This window comes from Vitis riparia, chromosome 18 (assembly GCF_004353265.1).
Source record: "Vitis riparia cultivar Riparia Gloire de Montpellier isolate 1030 chromosome 18, EGFV_Vit.rip_1.0, whole genome shotgun sequence".
Lineage (NCBI taxonomy): Eukaryota > Viridiplantae > Streptophyta > Magnoliopsida > Vitales > Vitaceae > Vitis > Vitis riparia.
In genome coordinates this window covers 6132183-6155065 of record NC_048448.1, presented here as the reverse complement: position 1 = coordinate 6155065, position 22883 = coordinate 6132183, and the positions used below count along the sequence as shown (strand labels likewise).

Sequence of the window (22883 nt, the reverse complement as noted above, 5' to 3'; positions counted from 1 at the left end):
CAATCGAGCATCTCAGCCAATCTTGAAAGATGAACCTGATCAAGATTGATGCCATAAATACTACTCTTGTTAAGATTGACCTTGAGCCCAGAAATGTGCCCAAACACTAACAAAAGACTCTTCAGAGTCTGCAGCTCTTCCTCCCTTGAGTTAGAAAAGAATATGGTGTCATCAGCAAATTGCAAATGGGACACCCTAGTTCTATTCCTACCCACCCTGAAACCCTCCATCAAATTTCTTTCCTCAGCTCTCATAAGCATCCTACTCAGTACATCTGCGACTAAAGTAAACAAAAAAGGGGATAAAGGGTCGCCTTGTCTCAATCCTCTTGATGCCTTAACCCACCCTTTAGCACTACCATTCACCAAGATTGCATAAGATACCGAAGATAAGCATCCATTCATCCATTTCCTCCATCTAGGACTGAACCCCTTCTTTTCTAACACGTGATCCAAAAAATCCCACTTCACGTGATCGTATGCCTTTTCGAAGTCTATTTTGAATACGACACCTTCCTCCCTTGACCTTCTTCTCTCATCCACTATCTCATTCGCTATAAGAACCGCGTCCAATATTTGTCTCCCTTGAACAAAAGCGCCTTGAGAATAGTGTATGGTCTCATGTAAAACCCCTCTTAGACGCCCTGAAAGCACTTTGGCTATTATCTTGTAGAGACTAGTAATCAAACTAATGGGTCTAAAGTCTGATATTCTCTTTGACAGACTCTTTTTGGGTATTAGAACAATGAAAGAGGCATTAGTGCTTTGATTGATAATTCCACTCCTATGAAATTCCGCGAACACTCTCACCAAATCCTCCTTAATCACATCCCAACACTCTTGGAATACGGCAATAGTAAAGCCATCTGGCCCCGGAGCCTTGTCCCTATCCAACTGAAAAATGGCCTTATAAATCTCTTCTTCAGTGAAAGGGGAGTCTAACCTTAGCGCACTCTCATTCGAGATAGGGGACCAATCTAATCCTTCAACACCCCAAGACTCTCCTGTAGGATTTGTGTAAAGCTTTTCAAAGTACTGTAAGATCTCCTCTGTGATACTCTCGGCGTTCTTCAGCACTAAGCCCCTCTCATCCTCCAACTCCTTGATGTATTTCCTATTCCGCCTGCCATTAGCCACTTTATGATAAAACTTAGAATTGCAATCCCCTTCCTTGACCCATTTCACTTTGGCTTTTTGTCTCCAATGAATTTCCTCCCTCAATATTAATTCCTCTAGCTCCCCTTTTCTTGAGGCTCTTTGGCTTAACAAATCAGGATTGAGACCCCCTTCCTGCTCAATGGCATCAAAGTTAGCTAAATCATTGAGAATACTTTTTTCTTTTCTTTAAGCTCTCCAAAAGAAAACTTATTCCACTCCTTCAATTTAGCTTTAACATATTGAAGTCTCCTCATGAACTTATGACCTTCCCATCCATTTCCTTGAAACCCACTCCACCAATCTTTAAAGTTCTCCTTGAATTTAGAGTGTTGTAACCACATATTCTCAAACCTAAAAGGTGTTGGCCCCCACATAAACGGGTTGGTATCCAAAACAATTGGCCAATGATCCGATGTCCTTCTGATTAAGGCTTCTTGAAGGCCTTGGGGGAAGAGCATCCCCCACTCATTTGAGTAGAGAAAACGGTCCAATCTCTTACACACGGGAGACTCTTGCATATTCGACCAAGTGAATGAAGCATTCCGAATAGGCGGGTCAATCAACTCACATTCTCTAATAAAACTATCAAAGTCCCTCATGCTTGGAGTTAGGCTAGAACCCCCCATTTTTTCTGAGCTTCTCCTAATGACATTAAAATCACCGCCCACACACCATAGCGGGTAAGTTAATCCATATATGTCAAAAAGTTCCACCCAAAAATCCTTCCTAAGTGAGGGACTATTTGGACCATAAACAGCAGAAATCCAAAGGGGTCCACATTCGTCCAAAGAGAACTTGACTGAGACTGAGAAAGATCCTATTACCACCTCCTCTCTACTCAGCTTTTTTGAATCCCAGATGATCAAAATCCCACCTGATGCCCCGGACGCCGGAAGAGCGACCCAATCCTTATTTCTGATCGTCCAGACACTTCCCACAAACTTTCTATCACACTTCTCCTTCTTTGTTTCCTGAATCATCACAACATCCGGATTCTCTGACCTAAGAAAATCTTTAACCATCCTACGCTTATTCCTAGAACCCAAACCCCTCACGTTCCAGCTTATGATTTTCATGGGAAAACACGAAGACCCTATCCTTTCGAGCCAAACCAACAAGTCTCAATAACCTGTGGGGCCTCTATTCTTCCTCCTAGAATACACCTTAATGTCAAGAGAGCATAATACCTCTCGCACTTTGGCCATTTTCCCGGGGGACAGGCCATCAATAAGGAAATCCGAATCCTCCTTATGCGACCTGACAATAGATTCCTTAGGGGTACAGCACTCGGTCATCTGGTTAGATAAAGCACACTGGTTCTCCACCTCAACACGGTCAGGGATATCACCAGATTTTAAACAGTCAACACCACCTTTTTCATAAAAAAAATTTGAGATGCCTTGATTTTCCGTAGGAGACAGAGGAAGAGGGACTGAATTGGGAAGAAGAGGACCAGAGGAATTCATCAAGGGAGAATCCGGACTACAGAAAGGAAGAGAAGGAGACTCGGGTGGCTGAGAAGAAAAGGGCTGACATACCTTCAAGATTTTGGCTCCCGGAATTTCACAAGTCCCCTCAAAGTTTGGTCCTTTACCTCTGGTTATTGACTTAGACGGTGAAACCATGTCTGAATAGCCACGAGGATCAGACCCCACTCGTCCCAATAGCCCTCGGTTGACTTCCACGCAGCTCGCCGAGGTGTCCTCCTTCGAAATATTGCCAGTCAGAGGACATCTGGAGAGAGGATTCACTATGATTTCTCGCTCCATCTGAAAACCCATCCCAAACTCCTCTTCCAAGATGCGGTCTTTACTTGACGACGACGATCCCCGAATGATAATAGGCTCACTGCGACACTGAGCTCCCTGTCGTCGATCGGCGCTTGGAGGGAAGAGGTTAGACCATGTCTTCTTTGAGATTGCCGACTCTTTCTCCTGCGTAGCATCTCTCGTGTGAACCGTGGGGGCTTTCCCCTTCCTCGCTTCGATCTCTTCCCTTCGCGACGAGACTTCCATCTCAGAAGACTTCATTCCTCCTAAGATTTGGCCCAAACCCGACAGGCCTTTACACTTACAGCCCACGGTGTTGTCTGACGATGGCCTAGGGTTGGGAAGAGACTGGGCCTTTAGCTCAACGGCCCGACCTTCTTCTCCAAAGAAAGCCTCGGCGCCGGCCCTTGCATCATCTAGACTGAACTTCGCGATCGCCTTTGTAGGAGAAGCATCTCGCTGGGGAGAAAGGGACGACGTCGATGCAGACTGGTGGGCTTGAGGTTTTGGGCCACCTTGAAGCCCACTAAGCCTCATCCCACTTTGGGCCCTAACCTTGTGGGCTTTAGAGGAGGACTCATTCTCAGGCCCAATAAAATCAGCTGGACCCGATCTGCTCCATCCTCCTCCTATCTCCCCTTTCTCTGCCAAACGCATCCTTGATTGCCGATGACGTGCCCGGGGAAGACTCCTCTTTCTGTAGCACTCGATGTCCCTAACATTGCCTCGTAGCCTTTCTGCAACTTTTGGCAACTGAGAGACGCAACCACCCACTCTCACCCACTCGTTCCTGCTACAGTTGATTTCAGACGTGACAGCGTCGGCATCGTCGTCTTCTCCGATGACTGAAACTGCTACTGTATAGGACCATTCTCCATCTTCCACCTCAAGCATCGCTGGTAACACGACGTTTGGAAGCATCTCCACCCACAGCTTCACCCTCGTCAAGTCCACCAACTTCAAAGTTTCCTTTGCCACCTTCGTTACTCTCCCCCATTGCTTCAAAATGAACTTCAACTGGATTTCATCCCACAAATGGAAAGGGAGACCTTTCAGAACTAGCCAGCCCCTCCTGAACTTTCCTTGAACCACCATATTTTCCTTAGGCGACCATTTCCTTAGCAGAATCGTTCTTCCTTTCACTAAAAGACTTCCCTGATCGTGAACCCTTTCCGCTCTCCTTGTTGAACTCACAAAGAAACATCCTTTAAAAGCGGAAATGGGGTTAATGGACACCATTCCTTTCATCCCCATCATCCTCGCAATGGCTCTTCCTTCGTGAGTCCAGTCTTGGACTTTTTCTTGGCTTTCACATATTACAGCTCTGGCCCATTTTCCAGCTGACCACGTACCTCCAGTCCTCAAACCAGCCTCTGCCACCACTTCTGCATATGACCGTCCTCCTCTGAAAGTGTCCCCATTCATCTGAATATCACCATTCTTCTCCTTCGAAGCTCCTACGTCTCGTTCAGAATACTCTTGCACTGATAGAATTGCCTTCCTGAGATCTTCCCATCCTTTCCCTTTGACGCCCTCGGGGACGACAAGAAAGAGAGGTTTCCTTTTTGTAACAAATTCTGTAATTCTCATGAACCGCCCTCTGTTATTGAAGCATATCTCCATCAAGAGGGTCTTAGTCTTGCCCCTGATCTTTCGTACAAAACCCCTGGAAGCCTCCACCTCCACAGCTTTCTTCAAATGCTCCATCAGCCAATCCAACTCCTCCATGTCAAATCCTATTGAAACTACGAAACCTCGGCTCCTCTCTGTTACCGATACCCAAGTTCCACCATTCGAACCTTCAAACTCTACCTGAAAAGATTTTTTCTCCACGATAATCCTTTCAGCTTTGCACTTCATTCTCATGGTTTTAATGCCCATGCAAATTCAAGATTCTTCCCACCCAACAACTGTTTTATAACCAGCGCTATAATTTGGGCAGTGCTATAGTCATGTCCAAATCCCTCCATAAGAGCCTGAATCTCTTCCTCATTGGATAATCCCAAACCAACAGGTGTAGAGAAGGGTCTCAACACTCTACCATCATGTTCCCTAATCTTAGTGAAGATTCCATAATACCTCCAAATTCTCAGATTTAAGAAATAAGACATTTTCATCATGACAAGGTGGACAATCACAAACATTCCCTATTTCTTTATTGGCAGACTGTTACTACAATGAAAGTTTATTTTAAACCTTGGCACACATGTGTAGTGACTTCTTGAACTAGAATAAGACAAGGGAAATATTTACAGTAACTCTAAAATATTCTTCTATAAAAAAAAGACAAGGGAAATATTTACAGTAACTCTAAAATATTCTTTTATATAAAAAAAAAACTACTGAAGTACTTAATCTGTTGTTTAAGCTCAAATAAGAAAAAAATCATAGCCATAAAATCCCAATGTTTCACTTCGATCAATTTCTATCCAAAATTTTTTAACTTTTGAGAATATCTTTTCTTCTATATTTATTTATTTGATATGGACCAATATTTCATTAAATTATAAAGCAAATAGAGGTTATCTGATTAATGAGTCATCTTTCAAAAAAAAAAAAAAAGAACTAGGAGAAAAGAATTATAACCAAATAGGTTCAACAAAATCTATGTAATTGCGACCCTAACACAACCTTAATAATACTGGCAAGGACACTTAGGGGAGTAGGAAGTTCCCAACAATTGTTTCTACCAATGAACTTAGCTAGTTGATCTGCTATGTTGTTGGTGGACATCAGCATCCAGAAAAATGAACAGTGAGCTCATTGGAAAGCTGTTTCTGCAATTATTTGTTTGAGATGCTTAAGTTAAAGATATATGAGTTTCCCTTAAATTCTGAAGGCTTGTGTTGAAAAATAGTGGGAATCTGTCTTTTCCAAAAACACATCTTTCAGAGAGAAGTAGATGCCCCTAAGGTTGCAAATACTGCATTGTGGGAAATTGAGGAAAAAAAAAAAGAGACCTTTTCTAGTGAATGAAAATGTTATTCAATTTTAGAGTGGTTGATAAAATATCTTTTAATGTTGAAGCCTTCTGTTTCTGAATCAAAGAATACTAGTAAGGGAACTTGCCCAAAATCACATATTTCAAATATTGTTAATGGACCAGGGGTTGCTCATCTTTGATCAGCTACAAGATCTTAATTAATAGGAAGCTAAAAGTTGATTTAATGCTTTTAGGGGCTCAGGCAAAGGGATCCTTGATCCCATTTCTTATTTAGTGGGGTAGTGAATATCCTTAGTGGAATGGCCTCTAGGTTGAAGGTTTAGGATTTGTGAAAGGCATCAAAGTTGATAATACATATTAGGATTTCCCATCTCTATATTTTATAGGACAGTAATTTTTTCTCTTCCATTCATGAAGATGAGTCGTCAAACCTTATTGTTTTTTGATCTAGTGTTAGTCTTAACATCAACCTTCATAGGAGTGCGTTGTTTGGAGTCAACATTCATCAAGAGCGCACACACACACACACGCACACGCACACGCACTGTGAGATAAAGCTCTTATTAGTAATGTCTCTGGGTATTCATTCTCATAGGAGCAAAACTCTTTTGATACTTCTTAAAAGTAAATAATATTTATAAAATAATTGTTGGGGTGCCTATTCTGTTAGTATGATTTTCCATTGATGCCCTTGACTCCTTAAAATGGTATTTCATAAGGCTATCATCATTTCTCTGCCTCTTCTGATTCATCAGCAGAGATGTTCCAAAAGATCTTTGTTGGAGGGAGAAACCCCTCACTGTCTCTTTTCCCTATTGGCTTAGGCTTTCGCGATAGGAAAATTCCCCTATTTTTGTTATCTGTTCAAGCTATTTTGCTTCTACTTCTTATAACTATAACTTGTGCTGCAATTTTAATGATAGGGAAATTGATAGCTATCTTCTCTTTTCCACACCTTGGATTAAGTATATTTTCTTTCTCCACTCTAGAAAGCTACTATTAGGCTCTGGGTAGGAGCCTTTCTCTTCTATTTCTCTTACATTTTTTTTCTAAGGATGGAGCCATGGGCACTTTCTGTCTAGTTGAATTGATTTGGAAAAGAAGACATCTCCATAAGACTTGGTGTTGATTCCTCAAGAAAATAAATACACTTCAAGTTTAGAGAACTTCAAAAAACCATTGGCCTCATAGATGCGTCTTTTTTCTTGTGTTATATTTCTCCTTTTACTTCTAAAAAAAATCCTTTTTTTTTTCAGATAGGTAAATAAAAAGTGTATTAAATAAAATGCTTGCCAAAACGAATGCACTAGGGTGTACATGATGTATACAATGGCTGCCAAAAGGTGAAAGTAAAAAGGAAAAGGGACAAAAAAAAAAAAAAACTACTCCTTTTCTCAATGAAAACCTAACCAATCAACAAAGTTGATTGAGAACATTGGGCCTTCATCCATGTACAACTTGGTCCAAGAAAACAAATTACAAAGAAAAGAGCTTTTCAGCCTTTGTTTAGAAAACTCCTTTTCAAATGCTCTTCTATTCCTCTCCTTTCAAATTGTCAAAAAAAATGCACAAAGAAGCTGCACCCTTCACCTTTTTTCATTTCTTTCCAAAAAAGAATCATGTCATCCTAAGAGAGTCTCTCTCAACGGAGGAAGATAACACCCAAGACACTCCAAAAAGAGAAAACAGAAGCTACCACAATACCCTTGTCTTGCCACAATGGAGAAGGATGTGGTTAATCGATTCCTGCATGTTTATGTATTTCTATGCTTCATTCTTGTCAGAACACCACTTTTATGAGTCACCATATAGTAAGTATGAATCAAATGGTATAGCTTAGTAGATGGTATTGTCATTTGTAGGGTTCTTTTCCTATTCTTTTAATTGTTAAATAAAACAATATACTAAATGGCTTACGTGATCACAAGTTTGTTTTAGTCCATAAACAATAGGGCATATAGGTGCTTAATCTTTTCAATTATCTGGATGGATGGTCCTGATATGCATTTATTTATTGATTTTTGCAAGTGTTAAACTAAGATTTTATTGTATGAGATAATCTTTAATTTCCTATTGTAGGGTTGCTCACAATCTTCACATGTCTTTGCAAATAACATATCAAATATGGGAACTACTGTGCACATGGAACTTGGTGAGCTAAATTTGCACATGGCTGATGAATATCAAGAATGCCTGAAAGAAAGCCTGTTTGGTGTGGAAACAAACTCAGGTTCCTTGCTGCATATAGCAAAGTTTAGTTTGGATTGGGGTAAAAAAGACATGGAATCATTCGAAGGGGATGGACCTAGCTGCAAATTGGTTCTCTCTATTGATGTGACTGGTATGGGTGTTCACTTCACCTTTAATCGTGTTGAATCACTTATATCAGCTGGTATGTCGTTTCAAGCTCTCTTGAAAAGTCTTTCTGCTTCTGAAAAAACAACACAGAATCGCAAAGGCCGTTCATCCAAACCATCTGGGAAAGGAACTCGACTTGTGAAAGTTAATCTAGAACGGTGTTCTATAAATTTCTGTGGTGATGCAGGCCTCGAAAACACAGTTATTGCAGATCCCAAGCGTGTGAATTATGGATCGCAAGGTGGTAGAATTGTAATAAGTGTCTCAGCTGATGGTACACCACGTAATGCAAATATAATGTCCACAATTTCTGAAGAATGCAAGAAGTTGAAGTATTCTTTATCTTTAGACATATTCCATCTTAGTTTCTGTATGAACAAAGAGAGACAATCCACACAGATGGAACTTGAAAGGGCCAGATCTACTTATCAAGAACACTTGGATGAACACAAACCTGGTGCAAAAGTGGCACTGTTTGACATGCAGAATGCAAAATTTGTACGGCGTTCTGGTGGTCCTAAAGAGATTGCTGTCTGCTCACTTTTTAGTGCTACTGATATTGCAGTCAGGTGGGAGCCTGATGTACATCTATCATTGTTTGAACTTTTTCTACATCTGAAGTCATTGGTACATGATCAGAAGGTAAGGGGTCTTGATAAGGAATATGTAGGAGATGTGTTAAGTGCCGGAGATGTTGATCAGAAGAAAGATGTTTCAAAGGAATCAGGAGTACTTGATAAACAACAAAAGAAAAGGGAATCTGTGTTTGCTGTTGATGTGGAAATGCTGAACATATCTGCCGAGGTTGGAGATGGAGTTGATGTGACGGTGCAGGTTCAGTCAATTTTTTCTGAAAATGCCAGGATAGGAGTTCTTCTTGAAGGACTTATGCTCAGTTTCAATGGATGCAGGGTATTCAAAAGTAGCCGGATGCAAATTTCCCGTATTCCTAATACCTCTGTTAGCTCATCTGATGCAAAACTACCTGTAATGACCACATGGGATTGGGTAATTCAAGGCCTTGATGTTCATATCTGCATGCCTTATAGGTTGCAGTTGCGTGCCATTGAGGATTCTGTTGAGGATATGTTGCGAGCATTGAAGCTTATCACTGCTGCTAAAACTAAACTTATATTTCCTGTGATGAAAGAAAGCTCAAAACCTAAAAAGCCCAGTTCCACAAAATTTGGGGGTGTGAAGTTTTGCATACGTAAGCTTACTGCTGATATTGAGGAAGAACCAATCCAGGGATGGCTTGATGAACATTACCATCTGATGAAGAATGAGGCCTGTGAATTAGCTGTCAGGTTGAAATTTCTTGAGGATCTTATCTCTAAAGGCAACCAATGCCCTGGAACTGCTGAGGCAAATGATTCTATGCATGAGAAAAAGATCCACTATAATGGAGTTGAGATTGATATGCAAGATTCTTCTTCTATTTGCAAAATTAAAGAAGAAATTTATAAACAATCATTCAATTCATATTACAAGGCATGTCAGAGTCTTACACCATCCGAAGGTTCAGGTGCCTGTAAGGAGGGGTTTCAGGCTGGTTTCAAGCCTAGCACTTCCAGAACATCTCTTCTTTCCATTTCTGCTACTGAATTGGATGTAAGCTTAACAAGAATTGAAGGTGGTGATGCTGGGATGATAGAGGTTGTGAAGAAGCTTGATCCTGTCTGTCTAGAAAATAATATACCATTTTCTCGACTTCTTGGGACAAATATTCTCTTGCACACAGGCACTCTTGTTGCTCGATTGCGAAATTACACATTTCCTCTTTTTTCGGCAACTTTTGGTAAATGTGAAGGTCGTGTTGTGCTAGCACAGCAGGTTAGGTTTCAATGCGGCCTTTTCCTCGTTTAGTCTAGTCTTTTCTATTATTTTTTGGTTTACTTGGTTAACAATTCTCTTTTACCTTGCTGGAGGTGCTTGTTTATGTACTTTTCCTTGTAAACGTGCTTTACCTTTTTTTTTCTTTTCTTTTTTTAATATCACAAAATAAACTGTGCATTGATTTGAATTTTAAGTGTAAATCATGGATTAGAAATCTTTCAAAACACAAAAGATGATCGAAAAAAGAAGAAAACTCTAGCACGGCAGCTATATGTACAAAATATACAATAATGTACAGTCGAAGGGGGAAAAGAAATCCCCTGCAGAAGAAATCATCTGCTTGGCTTCATGTTTAGCTAATCGATTTGCAACATCATTAGTTGAACAAGAGGGGACTAAGAGAAGGAACAACCTAAGCTGCTGGAATTTGGGGAAGCCACTTGTTGTACTTCCAAAGACCTCTCTCTGACTTAGATACTCATGGGACTACTATAGTAGAATCTCTTTCCACCAAATAATTGGAACAATGCAAAGCCTTGGCTTGTAATAAACCCTTCAAAAGAGCTAAGATCTGTACCTCAACTGTAGAACCATCTGCTATTGATTCAAACAAGGCTTACAACCTAATGGAGGTGAGGTCTGTGTTAAGAGCATTTTACAACCTTCCCCGTTTGACCTACATACCATGTTCCAATCAAGCTATATAATGTTCAATTGAATACCTTAAAAAGCTATAGAGGTTTCTTGGAATACCTTAAAAATTGTATCTAACTTGGAATATATCAAATCCCAAATAGATTCTAGAGGTTTCTTGAGGAAAGTTATGCTCTTTGGCATTAGGTTATTTTGAGCATCTATGAGACACACTCTAATGGGTAGGATGCCAACACTATAATTAGATGGTCACATCGTGACCCCTTGAAGGTGATTGCAAAGATCTTTCAGGATTTTTCTAGACACTTGTTTTATGGTGGAGAATGGGGCAAGAATCCGTTTTTGGGAAGATTTGTGGTGGTGGGGTCAATCTTTGTATCTCATAATTTCTTGGATTTTCTTCTCCTTTCTCTTGGAACCTTAATTTCTAGTATCACCTCTCTTAATTAAATGTGGTAGACCTTAAAAGACACATGTCCTCTCTCACTTGTGTGTATTTATCTCCATTCGTCCCAGATGTGAAAGTTTGGTCATTATCTTCTTCATGATTATTCACTGTAAAGGTTTTTTTTTAGCATTGTCCAATCCATCGGATCTAACTCCTTTCTATCCAACTAAATTTTTATGGAAATAAAAAATCCCATCTAAAGTCAAGGTCTTTGCTTTGCTTGTTTGAGCCCTTAATCTCGATGTTTGCCTTTTGTGTATGAAGAGTAGAGAATTGGTGGTCATCTTTTCTTACATTTTCCATTGACGTCGGGGTTATGGCATGGGCCATTCAACTAGCTAATTTGGATTGGGTTTCTACTAGGAGCATTTGTGGCTTGATGACCATCTCATATAGGGGATTGGGGAGCCCCATTAGAGGCAAGGTTTTTTGGCAAACTGCTTGTCTCACATTGATTTGAATTGTTTAGTGGGAAAAAAATGCTAGGGTTTTTTAGGACAAGGTTAGAACTTAAGAGACTCTTTGGTGTCTCATTCATTTTTATTTATCCTTTTGGGTCTTATGCACCACAACATTTAAGGACATTCCTCTCAATGTGGTCCAAATTGACTAGCATTTGGTGTGTAGATTGAAAGATTTGGGTTAGCAAGGAGAGGAGCATTGATTAGGTCTCACTTGGAAGGAGAAGTTAACCTAATGTTGGAGCAATGAGTTGTTTTTTTATATGTTCCCATGTGATATATACTAATGTGTAGGCCTACTTAGTACTGTGGAGGTTTCAAACATGCTTTTTTTTTTATCGGTTCCTTGTATTTTAAGGAGAATTACTCATCCTTCTTTTGTATCTCTTTATCCATATTTAATACATTTTTTGTTCCTGATTAAAAAAAAAAAAATAGAGATGCCCGAGAAGTTCAAATCTTTTAATTTTTGTATTGGTGATGTTTCAACGAAAACTGAAATTCCAATCCAAATAGGAGAAAGAAGAATATAGAATGGATAAAATAGAGGAGCCTCTCATTCTCACAATTCTGAAGAGGTTAGGAAATTGAATGTGGAATGCCTAGTGCCTGGTTCCCCAACCACAGGTGTTCCGAAAAGTTGACTTTTGCACCGTTTTTCAAGCATTGTTACTGTAAGGATCTATTATTTTGAGGTTACTTCTGAGAAGTAACAATATTGGTTGCCGTATTGATAATGATACTGGTTTTTGTGGAATATTACCATGGATTTTCCTTAATTTATTGAGAAAAAAATTGTTTTATCAATTACCATATATATACCCACACACACAAATGTGCCGTAGGCTAGTTACTAGTTATGGAGTGATTTATTGCCTATAATATATATATATATATATATATATATAGTTTGTGGAGTATATTAGCATGGGAAGACATTTGAGCTTATGGCGAATTGAAGAAGTGTTTGCTATTGATGCTTTTGTTTGGAAGCCTCAATGATTTTAACTGAAATTAAAGAAGCTTTCTTATTTTTATGTCTTCCTATCTTCATTGATTGATTTGTTTTGTTTGTTGTTTGTTTGTTTTGTTCGTTCATATATATGCTCTTTGATTATTAATATCCTTTTTATTGCAGGCAACGTGTTTTCAGCCACAAATTTACCAAGACGTTTTCATAGGGAGATGGAGGAAGGTGTGCATGCTTCGTTCAGCTAGTGGCACAACTCCACCAATGAAAACATACTCTGAGTTACCTATACATTTTCAAAAGGGAGAAATATCATTTGGTGTGGGTTTTGAACCATCTTTTGCTGATATAAGCTATGCTTTTACTGTGGCCCTTCGCAGAGCTAATTTAAGTGTTAGGAGTGTTAATCCTATTGCCATACAAGCTCAGCCACCTAAAAAGGAACGGAGCTTACCATGGTGGGATGATGTAAGAAACTACATTCATGGAAACATTACCTTATTCTTTTCTGAGACCAGATGGAATGTACTTGCAACTACTGATCCTTATGAAAAACTTGACAAACTTCAACTGATTTCTGGTTATATGGAAATTCAGCAGTCAGATGGTCGTGTTTTTGTCTCAGCGAAGGATTTCAAGATTTTATTGAGCAGTTTGGAGAGTTTGGTAAACAGTTCTAACTTAAAACTCCCTGCTGGTGTGTCTGGTGCTTTCCTTGAAGCCCCAGTCTTTACCCTGGAAGTTACAATGGATTGGGAATGTGATTCTGGGAATCCCCTGAATCATTATTTATATGCACTTCCAATTGAAGGAAAACCCCGTGAAAAGGTTTTTGATCCCTTCAGATCTACTTCTCTGTCCCTCCGCTGGAACTTCTCATTTAGACCCCCTCTTCCCTCATGTGAAAAACAGTCCTCATCTATGGAGGATGGAGCTGCCATTGATGAAGTTAACTATGGCCCTCCTTATAAGTCTGAGAATGTTGCAATTGTTTCACCAACCGTAAATTTTGGTGCTCATGATTTAGCATGGATAATTAAATTCTGGAACTTAAATTACCTCCCACCTCATAAATTGCGTACCTTTTCTCGGTGGCCTCGTTTTGGAGTTCCTAGAGTTGCTAGATCAGGAAATTTGTCATTGGACAAGGTGATGACAGAATTTATGCTACGAATAGATGCAACACCTACTTGTATCAAGAATATGCCCTTGGATGATGATGACCCTGCCAAAGGTTTGACATTTAAGATGACAAAGTTGAAATATGAAATCTGTTATAGTCGGGGTAAGCAAAAATATACTTTTGAATGCAAACGTGATACCCTCGATCTTGTCTACCAGGGGATTGACCTTCACATGCCTAAAGCATATCTAAGTAAGGAAGATTGCACTAGTGTTGCAAAAGTAGTTCAAATGACAAGGAAAAGTTCACAATCTGTATCCTTGGATAAAGGTAACACTGAAAAAGGCAACTCTATGAGTGACTGTACAGGAAAACACCGTGATGATGGATTTCTATTATCATCTGATTATTTTACTATCAGAAAGCAGGCCCCAAAAGCAGATCCTGCAAGGTTGTTGGCATGGCAAGAAGCTGGTAGAAGAAATGTTGAGATGACATATGTGAGGTCTGAGTTTGAAAATGGCAGTGAGAGTGATGAGCACACACGATCTGACCCAAGTGATGATGATGGATATAATGTGGTAATAGCAGACAATTGTCAACGTGTTTTTGTTTACGGCCTTAAGCTTTTGTGGACTATTGAGAATAGAGATGCTGTTTGGTCCTGGGTTGGTGGACTATCCAAGGGATTTCAACCTCCGAAGCCTTCTCCTTCTAGGCAGTATGCACAGAGGAAGTTGCTTGAGGAAAGCCAGATAATTGATGGAGCAGAAGTTGTTCAAGATGATGTTTCTAAGCCCCCTTCTGTCAGCCGTGATGCAATTTCCCCTTCTCCACAGCATGTGGAGACCTCAGCACCAGTTTCATCTCCCGCACATTCAGTCATAGTAGAGAGCTCATCATCTGGTATGGCTGGTAAGTTGTAAGCTGATCTAAATATTTTGATTACAAAAGTAGTTTGAAAGTTTATATTCATTGGCAGAAGCGACATTCCAAAAATGTGAAGTCATCCTAGGTTCTATTGCAATGAATTCTGCAATGTTGTAGAAGTGCCTTAAATTGTTTACTACACTATCATGGTAGTTAATTTCCTGCAAGCATGACTTGTATTTCAGAAATTTCAAATTAAGAATATCTGTTTTGCTTTATTACCAGTGAAGAATGGTGATGTGAATGACTCTGAGGAGGGGACTCGTCATTTCATGGTGAATGTTATTGAGCCACAGTTCAATCTTCACTCTGAGGAAGCCAATGTAAGTTGTGGGGAAACATCATTATTGGAACCTAACTTCCTGATTAACATTTATAGACTGGTAAAAAATAATAATTATTCGCCTCAATTTTATTTATTTATTTTTTCTGGTTAATTTATTCCCACGTGTAGTTATATTTTCCTCCAACAATGGTTAATCTTGCTTGGGAAATGGAAATGGAACTGAGCTTTCAAAACTTTTTCATCTTCTACTCTTTTATCTTTTATAGCTAATGATATGTCAAAAATACAATTTTTTTTTTCTGTGACAAACTTATCAAAAAATAAAAAATAAAAAATTTCTGGGACAAATTAGTACATAGGTTTTGCAGTTTTTAAGCTTAGGACTAGAATATAGTAACATTTTGACCTTCTGGAAAAAGGATAATTAACATTCTACATTTTTTTGGTTTGCTTTACCAAAATAGAGCTTCCCCTGGTTGGAAGCAATACAAATTGTTAGGGGTTGTTGGAGACCATTTCCCTTATTGAGAGAATTTATTTATGACCAGTTGGGTTTTTCTTTTGTTGTTCTGATTCTTGCTCTTTTCTTTCCTTTTGTTTCTTCTTCAACTTGGAAGGATTTTACACTTCTTTGTACATTTCCTTATATTAGTAATTTTACTTTTGTTCCTTAATCCCCACCACATGCGTAAAAGAATATCCATTTTTTTTTTCTACTAAGATTATGTTTTCTTGCATATTTCAGTCACAGAAACACAAGATTAATGTGAAGTTGGTGTAGTACAACACTATGGTAGTTGCCTACAATCAAATAAGTTGTGTTAGGGTTTTGATTCTTTTAGGATTTAAAGAGGTGAACAAGGAGTCTAGGTTATGGCATGACAGTTGGAGGGGGAGTGAAAGAAATTGAGAAAGAAAACAGGATGAAGAGAAAAAAACCTTGAAAGTATAACTAGAGCCTTCTAAGATTATCATCTAGAAGAGAAATAATGGATTCTCATGAAAGTATACAACCCAAAAAAACAAATAAATAAATATTAAAACAAAAAAATTATTTATTGTTCTCATGGTTAGATCAAGTAGCCTTATTTATGTCTTAGAAAACCCAAAATACTTAACCATAGAAAAAGAAATCTAATCTATATGATAACTTATTATGACACTGTTTCTTCCTTGGGGATACGGGCAGCTTCTTCTCCTTTTTGTGGGACTGGTCTTGGTTCGGAGGGATGTGAGGTGGTTTTTGCTGTTGATTCTCTGGGAGAGGATAGCAGTCCCCTAAGGATGGTTTTGGTGAACCTCTCTGTTGGAGTTTGAAGAGGCTGGGGTGATTCCGATTGAAGTTGCAGTGGGTAAGAAGGATCAGGAGGAGGGGTCATGTATCTACCTTGTATCTTCTCCATTGGGGTGGCCTAATTCATAGCAGTTGCCTGTATCTACCTTGTATTTTCTCGCTTTTGTTTCATTGTAGATTTGTTTTTCTTTGGTGGGAGGATTCCTCATCCTTCTCTTGTACTTTCCTTTTTATCAATATATGCCTTTGTCGTTTCCAATCAAAAAAAAAAAAGAAGGATCAGGAGGAGGGGTCATGTCTTGGCTTGGTTTCAAGGGCAAAGGTGCCTATGGAGAATTTGTCCTCAAGCAACCTGGCAGCTTTCAGCGACTGGTTGGGCATGCTGACAGTGGGCTTTGAGGCTGAGATCTTGGCCCTCAGAAAAATGAAGGCTAGGAAAGAGGTAATGGGGGGAGAGGATAGGAAGAGAAAGAAGACCTCTTCTTCAAAATCTGAAAGGGAATTAAAGAAACTGGCGTGTTTTGTGAATTACAAGGGATTATAAGGTAAACAATGAAGGTGTGGACAGGGAGAGTGGGAAATCATAGCAGTGGGTAGAAGATGCCTTTTTTCATCCTTTTGGATTGTTAGATGGGCTTCTGCTATGTTTTGGTCACAGCAACCAGTTTGGTAGGCAGGCCTAAAAGAAGGTCATCTGGGGGTACTTTGTTTTCTCTTGGTCTTTTAAGCTTTAGGCTTGGTTCGGGGGGCAGGTTGTTGTTGCCCTTTCCTTTGGCTTGCGAGAAGGTGCTTTTTGTATGCTGTGTGTGTACTTTGATGCGCCTCTTTCAAGCACTTTTAATTTAATCACTCTTTTTACCTAACAGAAAAAAAAAAAAGTCTTTCCTAATATTTTTAACCTTCCAAGTAATTGAATTAAAAGAAAATAGAAAGTTTGAGAAAGTAAAGAACCTTGAGAAAATAGAAATTTTGATAAAAATTTTAGAGAGTAGAATAGGTTTAGTAAGCAAGATAGACATTGAGGCTTTTAGAATGGGATTAGTGTGCAACTTTTGAAACTTTAGACAAGACTTTTAGAAAATAGAAACCTTTTTATAAAAATACTTAGAAAATTGAAACTTCTTTTTAGAAAATAAAGTTTATGCAAAATAGAATCTTAGAAAATAGACATTTTTTGGGGAAAAGAAAAGGCTTTTAAGGAAAGACACTTTCTAAGAAAATAGACACTTTAAAATATAGAAGATTTTAGAAAATAGAAAGCTAAGTGTTGAAGGATTTATTACACTAAGGAATTTCCTGAGAAACAAGAATTTTAAGTACTAAATAGGAATAATATAACTAGCTGCTGCTAAATTTGACTCCAAATAATCCTTATGTGCAGGAACCAAAATACCCTTGGTGGCTCTTTTTGCATAAATCCTAAGGGCCTTATCTCCATTATCCTAGTCTTGAAGCCAAGAATGGTAAGGTTTGTAACGGCCAAATAATTGAGATTCCTTTAATTGAGGTTTATTTGAGCCCCAGGACACCTCTAAGTTTTTGAGTTGACTCTACCCATTTCAAACTTCCCTTTTACTGGCCCACAAAACTGAAAAGAAAGATTGTATTTTATTTTTATTTTTTAATTTTTTTTATAGGTAAAAAATCAATTGTGTTAATGGCACATGATGTATACAAATATGCCAAAAAAAAGCCAAAATAACAAGGTCAAGGGAATACAAAAAACAGCAACTGATCCTTTCTTAGTAACCTAGTCACTCCACTAGGTCCAAGATGGACAAGAAACAATCTCCTATAGACACCTTAACCGATTCCAACAAAAAGTACATGAAAGATTGTTTAATGGTTTAGTTGCTTCCCTTAATATTCTCAAAAGCTCTTTTGTTTCTCTCCCTTCATAAAGTCTAGAACAAGCATAAAGGAGTAGCTTTTCAAACCCTTTTTTTTTATTTTTTCGACGAAAGACCCATGCTAGCTCAAAAGGGCTTCTCTCATTAAAGAGTGCATCACCTACTAGACACTAAAATATGAGCATAGATCAATTGCTATAAAATAACTACTTTCAAGCAATGGAGTAGGATGTCGTTAGTTGCTTCTTCTCCTTCTTGCACATGAAGCATCTATTTGGGATCCTCCAACCCTTCTTTGTAAGCTGGTCTAATGTATGAATCTTGCCCCACATTGCTTCCCATGTGAAAAACAAATATTCGGCAGAACCCGAGAATTCCAAATAGGACCAAAAGGAAATGCCTCCACCCTTCCACTTAACTGAAAAAATGTCACTCTTCTAATTCAGCTAAGTCAGTTTCTCTTAAATGTCCCACCTAATGGACTGCTCATACAATCTCCTAAAGAAGGCTTCCACCTCATCTAACTTCCAATCATGAAATTGTCTTAAAACCCTAGGATTCCAATTACCCACCTCCTACATCTCAACAACTCATGCATCCTTAGAGGAGGCTATCAAGAAGAGTTCCAGGAATAACTCCTTCAAAAGTGTCGCCGTACCACCTATCCCTCCAAAGTTTCATTTTATACCCATTGCCCACCCTAAAACTAGTTCTACCCTTGAAAACATCTCACCCACTCCTAATTGTCTTCCACACCCATTTCATAGCCTCCTCAATACTCTAGAGCACCAATCCCTCTCTTCCTCCCTAAACTTTCCAACTATCACCTGTTTCCAAAGGGAGTCCCTATCAATCACAAATCTCTAGTGCACTTATAGGTTAGGCACATAAGTTCTTGAGAGAACTCTCCCAATAAGCATATATTAAAGAAACCTAGTGGACTTATAATCAATTTAGAAATCATATTTTACCAAAAAAGCAATTTATAGTAAACTTAAGACTCTTAGAAAAATTTGGAAAGATTTTCCTTTTTTTAAGTTAGAAAAATTTAGAAATATTTTCCTTTTTAAATCCTTAAATTAAATTGCGTTTCAAAATTCTTCTAAGATTTGGAAAGACTTTCCTATTTAAATTCTCAATTTAAAATTCTTTCCAAAATAATTTTATTTTCAATTTTCATATAAATCCACTTTATGTCTTTTATGTCATTATTCTCCATTAACTCAACCATACTTATTTAATCTTGAGTAAATTTTGTAGCAACATTGAATCTTCAAAAAGAGTGTAAATCACAAGAAAGTTTGCAGAATCCTAAGCTAGTATGAATGGAACAAAATTACCAAGTAATCTAAATAGCTTAAGGCACTAACACGTAGTATATAAGGCAGAGATGAGAGCAAGGGGTGGAGTTGGTGGATTAAGGGGAGGAAGAAGTAGTTTCGTGGTGGAGGCTAAATCTTTCGAAGTATTGATTGAGGAGTTGGGAGGCAAGCTGAAAGGTTGCATTTGGGAGAGAAGCAAAGGGGCCTCCTCATGGATTAGATTCGGGGAGGTTAGCTTAAGACGTTTACTAGATGGAGTGGAAGTTTGCTGTAGAGAGGCAAACAATAGTGATCGGGCTACTGGCTGGGAGGAGGAGAATAGAAGGTATAGGTTGGAGCGTCGATCGAACGGGGCAGGTAGGTTCATCTTCTGCTCAGTCCGCGGCATTGATTCAAAAAAGCATAGCATTATTGTCCCAGAGGGAAAGGGTCAGTCTTTTGGATGGAACTCTTTGGCCGAGAGGCTGAGAGCTCTTGGTGTGATCCCCTTAGGTGGCTTGCAGGGTCAAAAAGGGCCAGAGGACTTGCTGAGGTTGAAAGGGGGCTCGAAGGTCCAATGGAGGGAGAAAGGGGTGGAGCTGAAAACATATGCTGATGCTGTTAGGAAAAGCCCGGGAAGGGTAGGCCAGTTAATTTGGATAGAGGTGGGGGAAGGAGAAGTGCGTGGAAGAATAGAACAAATGAGTCAGTGTCTGGTAGGCTGGTGGGGTCCTAGATCATCTGTTTGCCCTGAGATGGAGTTCGTTAGAAGCTGGGCACCAAAGTATTGGGCCTTGAAGGGGAATCTGAGGGTGGCCATGCTAGGCAGAGGATTAATGCTTTTTGACTTTGAGTTTCCAGATGAGGCTGAGCGTGTTTTAGACAGAGGTCTAAGAATCTTCAAGGAGAATGTCCTAGTATTGGAGAGATGGAACCCTGAGGTGGGGTGTCTTCGCAAGGAACCAAAGTCAAAAGATGTTTGGGTAAGGGTGATGGGTCTACCTCTTCATTTAAGAAGCTCGGAGGTGCTTAAAAGAATTGGAGATGAATGTGGAGGATTCATAGCCGAGGATAAATCTTCTTTGCATGAGATGCAATGGGCTAGGCTACTGGTGAGGTGCGTGGACAGGGAGTTGCCCAGCACTGTCCATATTGTTGTGGGGTCGGGTTGTTTCTCCCTTCAGCTTTGGTGGGAGTCTTCTCCCTGGTTCACGAAGGTGGTGTCGGCGGGAAGATTCAGCGGGGAAGGTAGCTCAAGGGAAGGAGAAGAGGCTAATGGGGCTGTTTGTGACCTCAGGTGTGGAAGTCAAAGGGAGAAGGTGGAGCAGTTGAGGTTTCAGAAGGGAAAGAGTGTCGTGTCAGCCTGTGGAGGTGATTATACCCCATGTCCCGCTGTGCTCTATGAGGCAGGGGATGTAGTGGTGGGCAGAGTAGGGTCAGCTGATGGACAGGTTAGAGAGGGAGACGGCTGCTGTTTGAATAAGCTGGAAAGCCCAGCGTGTGGGCCTAGCTTCGGGCCAAAAGGGCCAGTCCATGGAGAGCTGCTGGGTCTCCCTCATTTAAGTGGGCTAAGGCAGGGGTCTTTTAAAGAAGCCCAGGAGAAGTTGGGCTGTGACTTAAGGCCCAATGGCTCTTGCGGGGAGAAGGGAGATGGTGTTGGGCCTGTAGGGCCTGTTACAGCGGAAGGATGTTTTTTACATGGGGAAGGTATCGTGAGCCATCGAGCTAGGGCACAATCACCAGGCGTGGAGAAAGGCTCTGGTGATGCCGACTCTCTTCTTGGGGAAGCATCTCCGGGCTCTCGTCCTTCGGCTCAGGTTTGCAACTCGGAGAATCAGATTTTTATAGTGGAGGATCCCATCGTCGACATTCTGAGAGCTGCGTCGCAGCCGGAAGCCCTTGCGGTGCCGAAAATGGATCAAGTGCTGCGTGATGAAGCTTCCAGGTATGTCAGATTATCTTCGTCTTCTGTGGGGGGTTGGGAAATTTCTCCTTCTACTCTTTTCTCTGGGTTCGATCGGGCGGGGACGAATGAGGGGGTAGCGTCGGGCTTGATCTAGGAGAGTGAGGGAGAGGAGCAGCTCCCTCTTAGCATTATTCTGGCAGATGGTTGCAATGGGGAGATGGGCCTTGAGGGGGAGAGATCCTCGGGTGACGAAGGAAGGGGGGATGAGCTCGAGGTACTATTACAAGAATTGGAAGGAAGAGGATGTCGATGGGATGATAGTTGCCTGGCGAGATTTAGCAAGTTACTGGGCTTTTCGACGGAAGGATTTGAAGGAGAAATTCTGAACTTGCTCCTAAGGAATAAGAGAAGAAGGGAGCAGAACATTAAGAAAGACATTTCGGGGTCCACAAAGTTTGATCGTGAGTTGAAGAAATTAGAGTGGTCCATCAACTATAAAGGGGCGAGAAAGGAGAAATCTCTGAGCAGAGATGGTGGGGACAGAACCTCGAACCTTAGATGAAGATAAAGATCATATCTTGGAATGTAAGAGGGCCAACGATAGGGATAAAAGGAAAGTTATTAAGGCTTTGATCAGGTCACAAAGAGCAAATTTGGTGTGTCTTCAGGAGACCAAAATTCAAGACATGTCCAGAGGAATTGTTCACAGTCTTGGAGTGGGAAGATTCTTGGGCTGGGGTGCTTTGAGTGCAAGGGGGGCAGCCGGTGGGGTAGTAGTGTTTTGGGATAACAGGGTTCTGGAGTTAATGGGTATGGAGGTGGGTCTTTTCTCAGTCTCCTATCGCTTTAAAAATTGTGAAGATGGCTTCTTGTGGACCTTCACGGGAGTATATGGACCCACTATGAAACGGCATAGAGAGTTGTTTTGGGAAGAGCTAGGAGCCATTCGAGGGCTGTGGTCTGACCCTTGGTGTATTGGTGGGGATTTTAACGTGGTCAGATTTCCTAATGAGCGTAGTAGAGAAGGTAGATTGACCGGGTCTATGAGAAGATTTTCGGAGGTGATTGAGGAGTTGGCTTTAAAGATTTGCCTCTCCATGGGGGCTATTCACGTGGAGTGGAGGGCTGAATGGTCTTTCAAGGTCCAGACTGGACCGTTTTCTGATTTCGGAGGATTGGGAGAATCACTTTAGTGGGGTGTCTCAGTGTACTCTCCCAAGACCGGTTTCCGATCACTTCCCAATCCTGTTAGATGGGGGTTGGACGAGGAGAGGTCCAATTCCATTTCGGTTCGAGAATATGTGGTTGAAGGAGGAGGGGTTTAAGGAGTTGTTGAAGGGCTGGTGGCAAGGATTTAATTATAGTGGGTCCTATAGCTTCATTTTGACAGAGAAATTGAAGGCCCTGAAAATTAAGCTGAAGGAATGGAATTTGGAAGTCTTTGGCAAAGTGGGGGTGAACAAAGGGCTGGCTCTGGATAAAGTATCCTACTGGGATAATCAGGAGCATCTCAGAGTTTTAAATGAGCAGGAGCTAGAGGCGAGAAAGGAGGCTAGGGAGGAATTTAAGAAATGGGTTTTAATGGAGGAGACTTCA

The 22883-nt window shown here is 40.2% G+C and overlaps 1 protein-coding gene across 5 annotated transcripts in view; it reads left to right on the top strand.

The window, feature by feature from the left end:
* LOC117906346 (protein SABRE) overlaps nucleotides 1-22883 on the top strand; it is a 90658-nt gene that overhangs the window by 42493 nt on the left and 25282 nt on the right. For 3 of the 5 annotated variants that reach the window (XM_034819338.1, XM_034819340.1, XM_034819342.1), the window contains exons 9-11: nucleotides 7950-10061; nucleotides 12766-14635; nucleotides 14876-14973. In XM_034819338.1, the coding sequence (XP_034675229.1) occupies nucleotides 7950-10061; nucleotides 12766-14635; nucleotides 14876-14973 (4080 nt within the window). The remainder of the gene's footprint in view (nucleotides 1-7949; nucleotides 10062-12765; nucleotides 14636-14875; nucleotides 14974-22883) is intronic. The other 2 variants (XM_034819341.1, XM_034819339.1) reach the window with 1 other exon arrangement.